The following is a 19576-nucleotide window of genomic DNA, read 5'->3' on the forward strand; positions in this document are numbered from 1 at the left end:
AGCTGGGTTTGTTTACTATCTTCTTTTAAGGAATTTATACCTTCCCTTCCTTCTTTTTGTAACTTGTTGATGTTTATGTTGAAATGCACAATTATGCATCTTTTATGTTTAAGTGCATTTCAGAGAAATACTTCTGTAAAAGCGAAGTTCAAAAATATTTTCCTTTCATTAACTTTTGAACAGTATCCCAAATTACAGCAGCTATAATAATCACAAGCATCTATTACATATGCAATACTACAAAAAAAAGAAATTTCCAATGTCTACCACTTGAAGTAAGATTCAGTCCTCCCTTCTTGTTGTGTAATTTATCACATGCAGCAAAATATAAGGGAAAAAAATCACAAGTGGCATACTAGAAGCAGTCACAGACACATGCATATTAAAATGAAATATAGGGCTGGCCAGACTTTCATTAAATATCTTTTTTACAAGTCAAACTAAACATCTTTTTTACAAGTCAAACTAAAGAAAAATAACTTCTCCATAAATTCTAAATGATGCTTTGCAACTACTGCCTTGGATTCTTTTTCCTCTTGTTTTTTATTTTTTTTAAGCCTAATGGTAGCTGTTTTTTCTCCTACTGCAATTTCTCTCATCTTTTTGTGACACCTTTGACAGCTCATTTACAACTTCACCTACAACTAATCAGTAAGAATTTAAACCTTCTTTGGAAAAATCTTTCAAGTGCCAGTCTCCTGAATACCATGAAAGAGGAAAACAAAAAAAATGACTTCTAAACTGGTAATAAATAATTACAACTCCAGCCTGACAAGGACAGTAAATATTAGAAAACACGACCAAAATATTATTCTTCCTGTTCTCCAATAACTTGCCAGGAGAAAAGGCAAGCTATGAGGACAAAAACTCCAAAACAAAGCCAAGGTATTCACCCAGGGAACTAAGGTGGCCAAATGAGGAATGAAGGAAACATTAAGGATTAGATATACATGAACAGATATACATTACTGAGGCTGCAGAGCAACATCCTACAAAGGTCAACAGAGAGTTCACTCAATTAGGAATAAAATATTCCTGAAATTAAAATAGCAGCCACAAACTCCTACTTGATTTTGCCAACCCCACATTTTGATGAAGAGTTCATGTAGCTTAAGGTCTTCATTCATTACTGAGGGTTTCTAAGGTGTCCATGCAAACATATGAAATACCTGTAATTTAGGCAGGTCCTCCCAGTAAGATTCACTTGGCTGCAAACTGTTTTTCTTCCCTCCCAGATAAATGATTTCAAGACTATTTTTCTCCCCATTTATTCATGTAACATGTACCAAATGCTTTAACATACAGTAAAAGAGTATGCATTATTTACAATCTTCCACTCAGAGCCTTTAGCTGAAATGCAAAGAAAAATCTAAATTTTAATTCAAATACATCTGAATACTAAGGTTTTTTTCCTAAAGAAAATGGCTGGCTGTACATGCAGCATTTTAACAGGACAAAACAAATGAGACTGCTCCTCTCCTTATGAGAACTCAAGGCAGCCTTACCAATTCACTTAGGAACAAGGAAATTAAAAATTATCATCATCATCACTATCACCTACAGTGAGTAATTTATCATTCTTGCTCTTCACCAGTATCATGTTCCAACAGTGAGTGGCTACAACAAATACAATTAGACAGCTGGCCACAGAAGTGGGAGATAATGTGCTTTTGATGGAGTTTATCCAAGCATGGAGATGGAATGTTTGTCATCCATGCAGCAGAGCTGCTGCGTTTTTATCACAGGGAAAAGAAACCCCTGGCAATTAAAACCCAGCCATTTTGTGGTTTAAAGATTAATAATCTGGATGTCACTGCAGAGAAGGCTACAGAAAAGTAAGCAGATGAGAAGGATAAAACCTGCTTTGTAACATGGTAGAGCAGCATTTCCTTTACTCAGAAATCAGGCACTCAAGGTGGATTTTACTGTGGTACCCAAACCAGATTTCCAACTTCTAGCTTAATAAATTTAGTTTCTCACCTAAGGCTGGAACCAAAGATTCATATGGTAATACTTCTAGTTGGCTCCCAAGTGGAAGACCTGATAGTAAGAAATGAAACTGCCAGAGACTTAAGAAAATTTTAACAAGCAAAGATTTTTTTCCTTAGTCAGAATAATTTTCTCTAGTCAACTCAACTTCCTTTTTCCTCCTGAAGGTTTTAGTACATCAGTCACGTCCTCTAGTTCATTATCCTTCTTTCACCCCCTTCCTCCCTCCCTCCCACTTTTTATACACATACCCTGCTCTTTGACAAAATCTCCTGGGAGCAATGAAGAGATAGTGCCATTTTCCTCTCAGGGGATATTGTTATTCAGCTAGGAAAGATCAACCTTGATGGGCTCCCAGGGGAAATGCTTGCAAACAAAAGAGAAAGTTTGTCAATTGATTTCTGCACTGAGGGTAATCACCATTATATTTTATCTCAAAAGCTCACACAGTGATCAACTTAGAATACAATTAATGGAGCATTTTTCTAGCAGCATCTACTAACTGATATTAGCCAGATGTCTCATTAAAATCAACAGTGACAAACTCTAGCTCTTTATTAGGAAAATGCACTTCTGCAGGGTAATTGATGGGGTTTTTTCTGCTATTATCTTTGTAGGACCAAAATCAAGTCAACTTGCAATAAAAGTACTTTGGAACAATTTCATATAATGATTCCATGCAACCATTTCACACTTTGAAAACCTTCAATCTTTGGAATCTAAGATAATCATATATAAAATTAATGCTACAAAATGCAAAAAAATTAACAGAAGCAATATATTCTCAAAAAAAGCATTAACTACTTCACCACCCTGTCTCAAAACTTCTAAAAGACTAACCAGCACATAAAAGATCATACTTAAAATGTTTCTTTTTGCTCAAAAATTTTTTATTTCTTATGTGTATTAGACTTTTTTGGGGAAGGCTTATTTAATTTCTTGAACATCTGGAAGAAAAAAAAAAAACTATTTAGAGCCTCAATAATTTTTTAAGGCTATGGCTCAATGTATAACAGAAGCATCTGAAATACACTCAAGATGCACCTACAGTAAGACATGAGATTCATCTCTTATGAGCATGACCTAATCCTCTGCTAGGGGGTTTTTTGGTCACATAGAAGTATGAGAGTAGTTTCAAACAGGTGGAAGGACAAACAAATCAGATGTGTCAATGTTATGCTCTTAGTTTTGTGAACTGCACAGCTTTTCTGTTTTACACAAGCTCACCACAATGGCTGGGCATTCATGTCCTTAGTACTTTTAATCCAAACCCAGAAAACAGTCAGCTGAGGAAAAACTGAGTACAGATTTTAGAGGAATTTAACATTGTTTTACATGGGCAGATAGTGACAGGGCAAGGGGGAATGGTTTTAAACTAAAAGAGGAGAGATTTAGAGTTGGCATTAGGAGAAATTCTTACTGTGAAGATAGTGAGGCCCAGGCACAGGTTCCCCAGAGAAGCTGGGGATGCCCCAGCCCTGCAAGTTCAAGGCCAGGCTGGGTGGTGCTTGGAGCCACCTGATCCAAGGTGGGACCCCTTGGGCATGGCAGATCCGGGGCTGGAACCAGGGGATCTTTAGGATCCCTTCCAAGCCAAAGCATTCTAAGGTTTTGCCACAGAGCCATGAAGGGCAGCCTCTCCTGCCTGAGGATCCTGGGGGTGTTCCAAGCCATGACTACAGCAAGTGTGGTGATGAGTTGCTAAAACACTGCAATTATGGTTCTGACTCCTGTCAGCCTTTCCAGCATCTGTCCTGTTAGCAAAGACAGACAAACAGCTGATGGGAGGAAGCAGCAGACCCTGATAAGGCTGTTACTCCTAGAGATGCCAGCTGAGAGTTTAGCTGTTCAACTATTATGTTGCACACTCCAACCAGAAGAGCCCACAGCCCTTTTCTCCAACTACTTGCTAAATTACTCCCCATCAGTGCAAAGCTTCTGCAAAACCAAGTTCAGCAAGAGCAGCTGTGCACTCCATGCTGCTGACACACCAGTGCAGCAATGCCTGCCTCACACTGCTCTGCAGGCACACAGTGCATGGCAGGGAGCATGGAAACCCACCCACACAGCCAGGGACACTGCAAAGCCCCAGCTGCTCTGCAAGGGGATCCCCAGAACAAACAACAGAACCCTACAGAACAGGTACCCTCAATAACATGTGCCCCTACATTTTTTTTGTCATCTTTTAATGACAAAAAATGTCTTAGAAGATGTCTTAGAAGATGTCTTAGAAGATGTCTTAGAAGATGTCTTAAAAGATGTCTTAAAAGATGTCTTAAAAGATGCCTTAAAAGATGCCTTAAAAGATGCCTTAAAAGATGCCTTAAAAGATGCCTTAAAAGATGCCTTAAAAGATGCCTTAAAAGATGTCTAATATAGACTTCCATTGACTAAACCCAAAAATGTTACTGTGTATTCACCTAATTCGGTGATCACTGACAAGTAAATATAAATATGAATATTTGCTCACAGCTACTAATTAAAAATGATAATGCTTTGCCTAGTTTCTAAGGACAGATTATTCAACAGAGACAGCCCTAGTTCTGATGGTAACACTGCTCTGCTATCAGCAATGTTGATGGCAACAGCAAGAATAAGACAACCAAATCTGCTTCCACACTTCCATGGCTGAGGAAAAGCTGCTTTGAAATGAAATACAAGCATAAAAAGATGGATTTCCAAATTGCTATTTTTGTGGAGTATTTTTTTGCAAATAAAGCAAAAGTATTTTAGTATGCTCATATTTTAAAAAAAACCCTGAAAAATTCTAAGAGAGAAGTACCAAACTCTAGAATTTTGGGAAATGTAGGCAACTTTTGCTTTTTATGCAGCAAATTAAAAGCCAGTAGAACAACAAAACATATGCAAACAAGAAAAACATCAAATATTATTTTTAAAGGAAAATTGCAATCTTAAAGCATCTCCTCAAAAATTTCAACATAAATAATGGACTTTTATTGTTCATTTACTGCAAGGTTAGGCAGCCTGATATGATGGATGAACTGTCAACCTTCAACTAAACTTCTACAATCCATCATAGAAACTGTGGAATTTTCACTCCAAGTGTCAATAAACCTAAATGATGAAGTGCAAAATACTTTACAGCATTCTGATCATTTTTTAGAACCTGCATTTGCTGCAAAATTTCAGAAACACTGCTCTTGCCTCACTTCCCTCCCCTTCTTGGAAGTCATAAAATGCAGGGATACATCTTGATTTATAGGCCAATGATGCTACAGAATCACAGAACAGAAATTAAGTTTTTGTAAGAGCTTAGTGCTGGGGAAAACAATGTTTATAAAATAAGCTATTTTACTTTACCCAAACATCAGAAAGATGACCAACACTTTGTAAAGATTCCTGTTTAATCAGTTATTCAAATATGGCCAAATTAAGAAAATGAAACCAGGGCTGCAGTGGAGCTTGATCTCAAATCAAACCTGACTCTGCCCTGAGGCAACTCGATTTATCCTATGATACCTTGAAACAGAAGGGGTTCCACTTGTATGCACAGTAAAATATACAGACTTTCATTTAATAAACCCAAAAATGTTACTGTGTATTCACCTAATTTGGTGATAACTGACAAGTAAATATGAAATATTTGTACACACCTACTAATTAAAAATGATCATGATTTAAACTACATATGTGGGAATATTTCACTTTTTGACACCAACAAACTCTGATGCAGACTGCTACTCTGCAAAAACGTTGGAAAATGCAGCAGCATGACCTAACATCCAAACCAGGAATTCCATTGCCTAATGCAGGCATCCAAGATTCTGTCACCACCCTAAGCAGTTTATATCATACAGAAACATATTCTTTGTTTCCATGTCATAGGAAGCCTGCAGCTCTTCTTTGTATACTCATGCAAAATCCCAATACACCAGCTGTAGCAGAATTATCTCAATATATTAGAATAAGCTAAAAATTACCCCTTTACATTTGATTTTGTGATGTGACTTAAGCATGAAACTCCCAGAAGTTTCACAATGCTCCAGAGGGCAAAAACTTCAGTTTCTATTACTGATTTCAGAGCATAATGCTCTTTTGTCAAATTTGACGATGGAATTTTAATAAATTATTAGAAAGCATTTAGAATTTGTACTGCATATAAAAGAAAATTACTGAAAAATTAGGCTATCCTGCCTTTGCTTATAATGTAATGTTTGAAAGCTCAATGCATTACTTAGGCAAGCTAAGTAGTGCACCAGATTTTCTTGTATTTCAGGAGATGGGCTAGAGAACAAAACAGAAAGATCCCAATGCTCCTCACCCTTCCCTTTCCTCACCTACCTGCATTGCCCCATAACACCATTACTGCAGCTTTACATTCATCTCTCTTTACAGAAAGAGCTCATCTGACACCTCTGTACTGCAGAAATGAATGTTTCAAGGCAAGGACTGATGATAGATGAAGGATAATTAATGGATTGTCTCTTAGTCCAATGCAATACCAGCCATGGATGAAGAAACTGAAATTGTCTTACCGTACACTGTGTGCTCATTGTAATGCTCAGGGTGAAATCTGAAGAGAATTCCAGGTCTGGAGTGGATGCAGTATTGCAGTCAATATGCTGTCAGAAAGGATAATAAAATTCTGTCAGTAAAGGTGAGGAATGGCAATTAAGATCTCCCTTTAGACTAAGGCTGTTCAGTTGTTCTCATTATGAGACAACTTTTATAAGGCAATACTATTTCAGCTTTCCAAAAAATGGGAGGAGACTAAAAAACTACCTAATCCCATGTGACAAAACACCTGAGACTCCTCTTCCTCACACACCCAAATAAACTAGACACTTTGAGTAGCAGTGGTATGGAACTACACACAGTAGTTCATTCTGTTCAGGAAGTTGCTTCTTGAAGGCAGCTGGCCCTTGTTGAGTAAGCAGCTTTCACAGGCATCTTGACCTGTTTTACCCCTTGTTCCTGTAGTCACAATGGTGAACTACAGCATCAAACTGCTGTGGGTCAAAACCAGGGGGTTTTCATTTGCCAGACTGCCTTTGTATCCATCTCAGAAGAACTGAGCTTGAAAAAGCCCTTTGGAGAAGCCCCTTTGCAGTCCTTTCACTGGACTCACTCCAGGACAGTCATCTCACTCCTGCCCTGGGTGGAGAACCTGAGACTGGACAGGGCAGCCCAGAATTCATCTCCCTGGCTACAGCCAACTCCCTGGGGTGCAAGAGAAGATCAATCTCTCCTGAGCTGCTGGTAATCAGTCTTCTTCCTAATGGAGCCTAGGAGGCTCTGCCCCTGCCACAAGGGTGTGTTTTACTGGCTCATGGTCAGCTTGGTGTCAACCAGAACCCCCCAATTCCTCTCTGCAAAGCTCCCTTCCAGCCAGGAGGTGCCCAGCCTCTGTGGGTACATGGGGTTCTTCTTCCCTCCTCTCTGCAGGATTTCTGCATCCAGCTCTGGGGTCATCAGCACAAGAGGGACATGGAGCTGTTGGAGTGAGCCCAGAGAGGCCACCAAGGTAATGCAGCACCTCTCCTGTCAGGAAGGGCTGAGAGAATTGGGATTGGCCAGCCTGGAAAAGAGAAGGCTTTGGGGTGACCTAACTGTGGCCTCCAGGACCTGAACAGAGCCTGCAGGAAAGATGGAGAGAGACTTTTTCAAAGAGCATGGAATGACAGGGCAAGGGGGAATGGATCCAAAGTAAAAGACAGCAGGTTTAGATTTGATATGAGGAAGAAATTCTTTACTGTAGGGTGGAGAAGCCCTGGCACAGGCTGTCCAGGGGAGCTGTGGCTGCCCCATCCCTGGAATTGTTCAAGGCTGGCTTGGAGGGAGGTTTGAGCAAACCTGGGGTAGTGGAAGGTGTCCCTGCCCACAGCAGGGAGCTGGAACTGGATGATCTTTAACCCAAAGCCTTCTATGAATTTTCATGCTGCCTTGTCTTTCTTTAGGGAATGTTCTGCATCTTGAAAACTTACATTATGAACTATATAGAACAAGCAGCACCTGATGTGAGCAAACACACCAAAGTACCTTCTGTAATAATCATAATGATGAATGGGAACATTTTTAAACTTCCCTACAAAATATAATCCATTTGTTCTGTGGGATAGCTATTGATTAAAACAATTTATCTATAATGCCACTGTTCCTCAACTCATTAATTTTACTGCTTTGTACTGTAACTCCAGCAAACAAGCACATGCATTGATTTTAAGTTATTTTAAAAAGCATGAGGGCTAAATGAGAACAAATGACTATAAAGTCATTCAGCACAACAGTTATGCTACATGCTGCACGATGACAAAGTTTGATAAGCCCCTACATCTGAGCTGGACAGTGACTGCTCGTGACAGCATGGATTAGAAAGGGATATGCATGCTCTGTTACCAGTAGAGCATTGCCAAAGTAAATTTGGCTTTGGATAGAAGAAATCATAGAACAGAAGAGTCTAAATATGAGAAAAGTACCTTTCTAAAAGCTCCAAGTCGGTAAAAAAAGCAGTTCATACAAACCTTCCAGTCTGAGCAGCAAGAACCTTACTGCACTTTTATCATTTATAAATGCCAAAGTTTGTGTGTGCCATGTGAATTTTAGCTCCTCCTCCTCCATAAACCAAGGAAAATTCTCATCTGCCTCCTAAGCATAAAGTAATATGCTTAATGACAGCATACCTTAATGACACTGGCTGTAGATATCAGTGTGTTTGGATCCAGCACCTCCACAACAGCTTCTGGAATGACAGCTTTCTTCATGCAAGACATGTCAAAGCCATACACATCTTCCCAGAAAAGCAGCTTGTCCACATGTTTATTCATATCCCCAACAGCTACCAGACTGATGGTGCACAAGTCAGGATAAACTGTAACAACAGAAACAGAGTTGTGAAATTTTATTTACACACACAGAGGATTTTTATTCCTTTGTCTAAAAGTGGTAACATCTCAAAAGAATAAAAAAAGAACTTTTTTTAGCTCTTGGACAAGACACTTCTTCTTGTGCTACTTTACCTTCTAGAGTCCCATTTGTCTACAGAAGGGACTACACACAAAAATTTAATTTTCACACACTAGTCTGGTACTTCCTATTCATAACAAAATATCTTTGTAGTTGAATCCCACTACCAGAAAATTACAGGAAACTTGATGTCTGAAGAAAATAATTTGGAACAGCCTATCTGGTTTCTATACAGAGGCTAACCTAAAATATATTCCATAACAGTAGAAGGACACCCAAACAGAAATTCAGGCAAGGGCTTTGTAATACCAGGAAACCTCTGTGAAAAGACCTTATTTTCAGAAAAAAGCATATCTTCTTACTCAAGAGTTTTATTCCTGTTTGCTATCAGCTCTGGCTGATTCTTACCTCACAACCTAAAAAATTATTTCTGTGTACTGGAAATAACCACTTTTCTGTCGGCATCTGAAGAGTTGGAAGTGACCCAACGGACAGAAGGGAACCTCATGGATTCCCTCCCTCCCACTTTCAGGATAGTGCTATCATTTTGCACTATCATTTTCACATTTGTGCTTTTCCTTCTCCCAAGAACATCTTCAGAACACGTAACTATTTACAGCTTTTACAAATAGTAGTGGAAGACTGACATTTGCCTTTTTAACAGCTGCCAACAAAGTCAGTCAATCTCTTGGAAATCTCACCTGATGACTGGAAAACCCACAAAGAACAGCTAGCTGCTATGTACATGGCTGTCTATAACCCTAACAAATAGTAAAAGAAGCTCAATTTATATTTAGCCAGGTTTCTTTTCACAAAGAAATTCCCGTGTTTTGTTCTTCAGAGTTTTAAAGCCTCTAAAGTCCTATACATTGAATTCTTGACCTGATTTCAGAAAAAAGTGTCAACTAAAACATCCTATTGAATTTAATTTTATTTTATATTAATACATGAAAGGAGCAGTGTTAATACAACTGAAGGCAAGTGTCTCTCTTCCTCCCCAGAATCTGGTGAACTGTAAAATTAATTTTGTCTTCAGCTCTGCTTGAAATTACGGTTTATCAAAATGAATAAATCATTGGTATAGCATGGTAGGTCAGAAAAGCAGTATTTTCTACCTTGCAAAATACTGAAGACAGAGGCAGCAAATTGAAATTAGACCTTTCATACAGTGAGCACAGTTTTAGGCCAAAGGAAATATAAATAGTGATTGTAAAGAATAACCTTCTCCAAAGAAGTTTTTTATTGTTCTATGAAGACATTAAAGTAAGTACACTGCCATTTTTCTCACTTGCTGACTATTTCAAGCAGAATAAATAAGTATCAGCAAGCTGAAATTGGAATGCAGTTGGTAAACTATCATCACATCTACTTTGCAGCCGAGGAAACGGGAGCAGAAAGTGTCTCCAGGAACAGCCCACAACTCACTGAGCAGTACAAGGACAGCTTGATAAGAATCCTAGCAGTAAGAAGACAGTTGGACTGTCCTGTCCAAAACAAATCCCTTGGTTCCAGCACAGCTGACAGCTGTCACACACCATCTGTGGTGCTGGAGGATCTGCAGGTAGTTTCTGGAGCCACCACTGAATGAAGACTGTTCCTGCAAGCTTTCCCACTGCTGTTTAACAGTGTCTATGGACAACACTGGCCTTTGCCCCACAGCGTTCACACCTTCAGCAGCAACCGCTGATGGTCCAAAAATTAAAAGACAGTGTGATACAAACAACAGAAAGCAAGGGCTAAGAGCCTTTGAGGAATTATTTTTTAGAGGAATGGGTTTCATAGGATGCAATGGCACAGTGAGAAGAGAGATGAAGCGACTGGCAGTCCTTGGTTACAGAACACACAGGAGCATTGTAGTTCCACTGGAAATGAAAATTAAACCCACAACAATACATGATTAATTATTTTATAAACTTTCTTCCTCTGACTAGCCCTAATTTCTGGGACATTTTGTAAACCAAAGAGAAATTTAATCACCTCTATCAAGCATATAATATTTGAACTGGATCATAATCAGTTTTTATTAAGTCTTTGTTCTTACAGCAAATCCTTAAATCAGCAGTGGAACTCATGATCGATTATACAATGTGCTTAAGAACAAGGGAAAATGTAAACACAAAATGCTCCAATTTAATCTGCATTTTCACTATTAATAGCAGCAAAAGTAGACAATGTCTATTCAGACTTCACAAAAAGAAATCTGTGTTCCACCAACAGGGCTCAGGCAGAAGACTACAGTGATTCATTAATTTACAGACCCACCCATGTCCTATACACTGTACTGAGATTTGACTGAAAATGTAAGCAATGCTATCTGAATCATCTAAACACTCCAGAGTTCTGTACATATTTAAAAGCACCTGCATAAAACTGCATTTGCCATTTCCCATCTCCCTAGATTTCCCTGGAAATCCTCTGCTCTTTCCGTAACACTTTTCCGTGCAATCCTGACAGACTTGTCATTTTTTTCCCCATTAAGGCTATAATTCAGTAATTATTCCCCTCACAGGTGAAATGAGGAAAATGCTGATTGGCCAGGAGCACGCAGCACTCTGAGCTCTCCCAGATTCATGGCTTTGACCATCTGTGTCCTTCTCGACTCGGTGCCCACGAGCCATCCGTCACCAGGGCAGCTCCGGGGCTGGGGACAGCGGGATGGGAACCCTCAGCCCTCACAGTGCCTCACTAACTGCAGCATGCTGAGGGGAGACAGCCACCCTCCAGATACACAGCAATGCCATCATCATTTTGATGTGAAGGAGCACTGTGGTTTGCATGTATTATGTTTTGAATGACACCTTCCTTACCTTTGTCACTCCTCGACACTGCAAACTGGGCTCAAGTGTGTGAAAAAATCTCTACCTGAGCAACAGCTCTAAAGAACAAACAGATGGGCCCTGGGCAGCAAAAATGTTAGGTTCCCAAACAAAGCTATTCTATACTGTACACATCACCCTAGATGGCACAATCCACTCCAGCATGCCAATAGGCTGAGCTGAAGTAATGATGATGAACACCATTACTTCATGAACACATATCTGGAAATCTGGATTCTATTCCCAGCTCAGCCACTGAAAGATCTGGTCAAATTGCAGCTGCTGCTATTGCTTTTTTCAGCTTTCCAACATTCTCTGTAATAATGATCTTGGGCTCAATAGTACCAAGTGGCTTTAGACAAAATTAAGCAGATTCAGGAGTTTCTCTGGTAAGGCTTCACCTCAGAGTGAACTCTTAACTCTGGCTCATCTGGATTTGGATGTGCAATTCAGCTGTGCTGCAGGAGAGTCTGTGCTGCTGAGCAGCCTTCTTATGGACCCAGGGCACAGCCTGTCACCTGCTGGACAAGCTGGCAGAGGAACAGCAACTGCAAGCACCTTAAAGAAACCATTGACAGAACTGAAAATCCCATCAGTGCCTGTACAACACTCTGTGCCTTGTCATGAATGAAAGAAGGGCCCAGGACCACTGTCAGACCCCAAAGGATGAGTGTACTGCAGAACCAGGACACCCCATCTCTCAAAGGAATCTCTTGGACTTACAAACCAAGAGCAAACCCACTCACAATACAGTTTAAACAGAGGTCAGAAATTTCTGGCCCTTTTCAGAAGGCTTTGGAAGTAGTAGCTAAAGATAAAATGTTTCCTTATGATTTTAGGGAATGTCCCTGGATTTAATTGTATTGCAGTGTAAAATTATCAGCACATACCTACAGAGAGTACACACCTATGTTCCTGATGTGGCTGGACTATTCTGCATTACTGAAAACAAAAAAGCTCTTATTCTCTCACATTACTCAAGTGGCTACTAAATATTCTAAGACATAGCTTGCTTGTATATTCAGCTTTGTGAACAAATGCATAGAGCCCATTTTTCCTGCAGCAGTCAATAGTATACAAAAACTCACTGCAACCAGAGGGAAGCACTGCAGCAAGCACTGTGACACAGTCATTAATCCAATCATTAGGTCAGTGTAGTGAAACTGTGTGCATGGTTAGCACAAAAGGGGAAAAAACCCCAGACTGATGACTACAATTGAAAAGGTCAATATGAAATACAGCACTGACAAAGGAATTAAGCACATGCAGAACTCCTGCACAAAACTGCACCACATATGGAATAAACACTTACAGACATTTAAACACTGCTTAAGATAACATTATCTAAGCTACTTAAATGTGTAAAAGAACTCCAAAGAAAACACTTTTGTTTTGTCACAACCCTACCCTCAAGCCATAAAAATTAAGACCATATTACCACCAGAATAAATATGCTGAACTGACACAGTGTAATTCCATTTGCTATTTCATGTTTGAAAATATGTCCTCCCCACACAACTTCCCTCCCTCAGGAAAACACCCTATCCACTTTCCCTCAAATCCATAGCAGCTTACTCAAACAGCATCACATCTTACAAGATAAAACTTATTTTCCTCTGCTCATATTTATGCAGAAACTTGGATTTCAGGGGGGGGAAAACAAATACCCACATGTGTGGGAAGAAATAGGGAGGAAAAATTTAGTCTGTACTTAAGAATAAATTGCCCCCTCTATTCTTAAAAACATCATTAACTTGAGACCTTGGTACCCCATCTAATGTTCTCCTATTGCCCATACAGTAAATTAATGTCTTGAAGCTCCTACTAATGGAAACATTTTTCACCGAGACTGGCAACTTTCTCATCCATGCACAGCTTATTCCAAGTCTCTGAGTTCATTTAGCTTCCCCCAGAGCTGAATTTATTAAAAGAACTGAGCACCAACCTGAGCCTCCCTCTGCCAGGTACTTGTCCTTTGCATAGATGACAGAATCCAGCATTGACTCAAAGAGAAGGAAATAACCCTGTTTACAGAAAAGGGAAAGAATTTAGAAATCATTGTGGTTCTTATACTTAGTCATTCTACAGAGAGGCTTTATCAACACAGTTGATAAGAACATCATAAACCCATATACCCAAAGAGTTTTACAACAACAGCATTGTCACTTTAAAACTTGTTTTATAAAGAATCATCTTTAATTTCCCAAACTGCAAGTATGTAGCACACAGAGAAAATAAATCCACCATCTACACCAACAATTACCCAACAACAGTCCTACAACAACAAAAGACATTGAATTCAATCAAAGTAAGTGAAAAGCTGCATGTATTGATTTTTTAGTAATAACTGTGAGGTTCCAAGAAAAATAAAAATAAAAAAATAAAAATAAAAGCCCTTCCCCTTCAGATCTGCAAGTAGTACTGAAACTATTGTCAGAGAAAGGTCAAATGGAATGCATCTTTGCTTCTCCATATTTGCAACCTCATGGTGCCCTGCATCACCCTTGGCAGTGCTCACTAAGAGAGGTGCAAATAAATCATGTACCAAACATTGGTTCTCTGGGTGTTCTACATCATCTAGCAGCACCCAGACTTGCCAAATTTCCAGGATAAAAATGGTAACAACTAGATTTGCACAGGGCTTTTTTTGTGTTGGAATTAATTTTATGGCATAGGATGCTGCTATTGATGTTTAGAATAATTTATTGTAAACTTCAGTGAGTCATTTGCTGAAACACGGAAACATTCCTTATTTGAATATTTGAGATACTAAAAAACTCAAATAGAAGTATCAAACAAAATTAGCATTTTATAGAGAACATCCCCTTTCTCAACTACTTCTAAACAAACTGCACATTGATGAGATATACAGCCCTTTGTTTTCCCATTGATATACTGATTTTATACCCCTCCTGTCCTCCATGTTTGAGCATCATTGTGAGTCAATACTGTAACATATTTCATCTACATCCTCACAACACCAAATCAATTAAGACAAACACCAACAAAGGTTTTGAATTTTCATTCAGCAGCCTCATTTTCATTTTACTTAAAACACAGCTTAGCCACGTGGCTTGATTTAGTTGGCAAGAACAAAATGGACAACTGAAGTCCAGACTTTGCAGTCATTTACCAAAGAAAAGCTAGGAAGCTGCAGCAGAGAAGTTTCAGATTGGATGTTAGGAAAAATTTCTTCACTGAAATGGTTATCAAGCCCTGGACCAGGCTTGCCCAGAGCAGTCCTGGAGGGATCTAAAAGTCATGTGAATGTGACACCTGGGGACATGGTTTAGTGCTGGACTTTAAGTGCTGGGTTGGACTCAATGATCTTAACAAAATGCTTAAACTTCAGAATTGCTTGTAAGTGCCATTTTCTGCAGCCTTCAGAACAAAAAACCAAAACTGAAACCCCCAGAAACTTGAAGCATGACATGTTTGTAACCAAAGAGAACACGGTGTGAAAATAATGGCCGTGTCATTTTCTCAATCTGTTTCTTCTGGTAATAGTGCTTCACTGAAACTTTTTCTTCCCAGTCTTGTCTGTTCTTCTACTTTACTGCCCAACTTCTGTACATCCTTAGAATAAGTCCCAGAAGGAAGACCACTGCTTTGTGAGCAATTGTTGTTAGTAAGCTTGGCTGAACAGCTGAAAAGGCCTGGAGCTCCAGTTGCATCAGGCAGGAATCATGTGATGCCCACAGCAAGCCAAAAGCACAGCATGGAACCACAGCTTTCTTTTTTATGCAGTTAAAAATAGAATATGTTTAGCTCACAAAAAGTATTTTTAGACACCTTTAACTGAAAATGAGCTGTTTTCATAGTATTTTAAAGGTAACCTCTAAGACATATTGAAGACTGATCACTACCAAGAGTCAGTAATTCACAAAATGACATCTTTATGGATTAGGTCTTCAGTTCCCTCTTTCTGCCCTCTACCTATGCCTGCCAGCCTGTGCAAGGAGTACAGCTGGAAAACTCTCTCAGGAGAAATACAGAGAAATTGTCACCGTTCTTTCCCTGACCTTTTCCCTCTGGCACTGCTGGTTCTCCCCCCACTCCCAGTGTTCTCTCTCCCCATTCATTCTAGCACTCCTGTAAGTTACACAAACCATCAATGGTACTGACTCAAGTCATTTACTAGTTACACCAAAACACTACTCAGTGTGCTGTGATCATCTGTAGTGCAAGTTAGAATGCAATTTCACAGCCTACTGCCCCATCTGTAGGGGAGCTTTCTGGAAAGACAATTACACCTGACATTTTGTCCTGGGATGCTGTGGGGAACTCTTGCTTCACCCCCAAAAACGATCAAGGGTTGATTTTTACTTAAGCATGTAGTGACATCCTCAAAATCAATCCCTGCAAAGAGATCTCTATGATACAAATCTGTGAGCTGCATATTATTAGTACAATCTTGAATGTCACATAAAAGGTGACATTCTCTGTTAAAGCCAACGTGAATGCCCAGAACTCCTTAAATTTTATGCTGTCCCATGACATGTTTTCTACTAAAGAGCTGGCCATTTCTTTCTCAGAAGAAACATAAACTCCTTATTTTTTGGATTTGCAAAGCTGAAGCGAAATGTTCTCCAGCTGCCAACAAATAAACAGATGTGGACAGGAACAGAGATACAGCACTGTGAGTAACTCTGTTCAAGCACTCTGCTCTGCCCTGCCTCATGTCAGCCCAAGGAGACACCCACTGAGCCCCTTGAACCCATTAGGAATGTGAATATTGCTACATTTCTTATATATCCTTGGTATCTGTGCTCTGTATTCCTAACAGAGTTATAAAAGGCTCCCAGATCTTTGATGCCTTCCTATTTTGCATTTTGTATTTTCCCTAATATTCAAATATTCTACAGCATTGTCATATTCATTTTCATTCAAAGCTACATAAAAAAATTTTACCAACTGATCAAAATATAAGTATTCAAGTACTTTTAGCTTCAGTGTTTCAGTATTTACATGATAATCTTTGTAGAGAAAAAGAGTTTCAATTCTTTAAAAGCATCAAAAAGTGGATTAGCATGTTTACAACAGCAAGAATTAGCAGAATTGTTGGTGCAGCTGAAAAAAACCTGTGTAAAGATAGAATTTAGAAGCATTGTTTAACTACTTGAATAAGCATTGTTTTTCCCCTCCACTTGCTATCAAAGATGCATTTTATTATTTTCTATAACATTACTGAACCTGGTCAAGTTCTCCAGATTTAGTAAGGCCCAATACTGAACATTTAATGAGATGAAAAACAGCTATCAAATCATGGGCCCAGAGAGTCAACTTCATCTTTTTTAATCCCCAGTGGTATAAAAAAAAGTGCATTATTGTCGTAAACTGAAGTTTTCAACAACAACATTTCCACTGGCCTACACAGTAAAGCAAGCTACAGAAGGTATGCAACACAGATTAGACAATAGATTCTGATCTCTGACACAAAATTTAATCTGGCATTAACAAATGCACAAAACTGATGTTGCACACTCTAGGTCATGAAAAAATCTTTTTTATTTGACGAAATTCCCTCCAAACCTGCAGCACAGTTACATGACAAGCAGCAGCCACTCATAAACACTTGAGCATGCTCTGCTGCAGCACCATCTCCCACATGCCAAGTTTGCCCTCATGCTGATCTCTCATGTACATTTTAATTTAAAAAATAAGAGGAAGTAATTCATTACTGACAGAGCAAGCTCACAAATGTCAGTGTCACAGCTTGACTTTGTCATTCTGCACACCCTGTTGTTTCCTTAAACCAATACAAGTAAGAACACCAAATGGGAAGATGTGAAGAGCAGAAATGTGATCCCCATTACTAGTGCTGACAAAAAAAAAATCATGCAAGGAAATAACTGTGTATCTCTCACAGAAATAGAGGAAAGGAGGAAGGAGAGAGAAGATGGTTTCCAGTGTTTCAGGCATGCTCACTTCCTTGTCCTTTCCCCAGATCTTGAATGCCTCTGCTCACAGCCCATCCTCATGTATTTTCAAAATTAGTTTTTAAAAAAGAGAAAGAAATACAAAGAAAGAGAAGAAAAAGGAGAAAAGAAAATATTAACTATCTGCCCAATGACAAGATTAAAAGACAAGTACTGGGTTGTATCCTAAGTGTATTTTAATCTGACAGTCCATCTCTTCCCCAGTTTTTTCTTGTATAACTCTGCTGCATATTCAGTACCATAAAGCACTGCATTTAAAAAAACCCAATTTATGAGTCCATGCTGTACATTAACATTGTATTTGAGACAACCATCTCAGGCAATTGTCTCTCATAGCAGAGCCCCTTTACAAACAAGAAATGCAGATATTCTCAAGGTAATAAAACTAGCAACCTTTAGCTTTCTAGTTTTAGCTAGAGAAAGGAAGCAAAAACAATACTGATGGCAAGAAAAATCTGCACACAGATGCAGCTGTGCAAGAACATTCCAGAAAAGCATTGCATACATTTTGTTTCTTTCTGCACTCATCTTTTCAATAAGCAGCCTATGAAGTTTACAATTACCCTACCTAAATATGGGGGCAATAATTCAGTCACTTTTGTATGTCATATTTTCCTGCCCAGGAATACATGTAAGGCTACACCCTGAATAAGAAGTAAGGGATTTATCTGTAGGTGACTTATGATACAAGCAGACAAGTAACAAAATATGAGAGTCTGGTATACACCTCTTTAGTTACACAAATTAGGGTTTTTAAAGGTTTCACATATCAGAGCTCTAGGCAGGCAGGCAGGATGATGTGTTGGGCAGGATGAAACTGTGACAAGGAAGTCTCACAGATATGTGTGCTTGGCAGAAAGTCTTTTAAATGTGGAGTCTGATGAAGGAATAGAGATGGAAGCAAGTTTTGATAGAGAAGAAAAGAATTGCTGAGCCAGTCTGACTGGATAACCAAGGAGCAAAGGGTGTGTGAGTTAGAAGGGGTTTTTATGGCTTAGAGCAAAGGATAAACCCACCCCAAACAAGAAGATGTTTTTACCAAGCACAAAGAGAGCACAGGCAAACAAGGCAGCAAATGCTGCAGGTAGAAAAAAGGTCTCAGAATTTTCCATTGCAAGAAAACTGAAAACCAACTTCTAGCTTAAACTGTAATGTACTGACTGTTAGTGATTGGAGAACAGTGACATGAATATGGTAATTACAGGAGTTATGATAGGCTATAGGTAATAGTTAAGGTATAGATTGGTTCTACTGTATTGAGATGCTCAGCAAAGAAAAGTATAAAATGCATTGTAACCAAAAGAAAAGTATAGAATGCAATGTAACCAAAAGAAAAGTATAGAATGCATTGTAACCAAAAGAAAAGTCTAGAATGCATTGTGACCAAAAGAAAAGTCTAGAATGCATTGTAACCAAAAGAAAAGTCTAGAATGCATTGTAACCTAAAGAAAAGTAAATAATGCATTGTAACCAAACCCAAAGGGTCTCCAGGCCTGCCTGCAGCTGGAGCTGACAGCTGTAGGCACAGCTCTGTCAGCCACGACCCTGAGCTGCGGTAAGCTCTTGGATACAATAAACTGCATTTTGGATACAATAAACTGCATTTTGGATACAATAAACTGCATCTTGGATACAATACATTGCATTTTGGATACAATAAACTGCATTTTGGACATCCCTGGAGTCCCACATCCCTCCTTTAAGCGCTTACAATGATGCATCAGAAGCTTGCAGCCCTGCTACAAACCATCAAACAGTCCTGGACAGGGAAACCTCCACAAAAACAAGGCCAGCAGTAGTATTTTATATAAAATCCAGCTGTTCTTACTTCCAAAAACCCTTCTCCAAGACCTGACAGATTTTCTCCCTAGAGAATCTGTTTGGTTACTGGCACAGACTATTCCCTGG

General features: G+C 39.1%; 1 protein-coding gene across 2 annotated transcripts in view; it reads right to left on the reverse strand.

Moving 5' to 3' along the window:
- PRMT3 (protein arginine methyltransferase 3) overlaps positions 1-19576 on the reverse strand; it is a 57782-nt gene that overhangs the window by 16619 nt on the left and 21587 nt on the right. The window contains exons 10-13 of one of the 2 annotated variants that reach the window (XR_011676847.1): positions 13675-13753; positions 8631-8818; positions 6486-6572; positions 2241-2355 (exon numbers count right to left, since the gene is read on the reverse strand). Coding sequence is in view for 1 of the 2 variants with exons in the window: in XM_071417133.1 (XP_071273234.1) it covers positions 6486-6572; positions 8631-8818; positions 13675-13753 (354 nt within the window). In the remaining variant the exon portion in view is untranslated. The remainder of the gene's footprint in view (positions 1-2240; positions 2356-6485; positions 6573-8630; positions 8819-13674; positions 13754-19576) is intronic. The other variant, XM_071417133.1, reaches the window with a different exon arrangement.

This window comes from Agelaius tricolor, unplaced genomic scaffold (genome assembly GCF_023055355.1).
Source record: "Agelaius tricolor isolate 1412-34295 unplaced genomic scaffold, bAgeTri1.0.p SCAF_67, whole genome shotgun sequence".
Classification (NCBI taxonomy): domain Eukaryota; kingdom Metazoa; phylum Chordata; class Aves; order Passeriformes; family Icteridae; genus Agelaius; species Agelaius tricolor.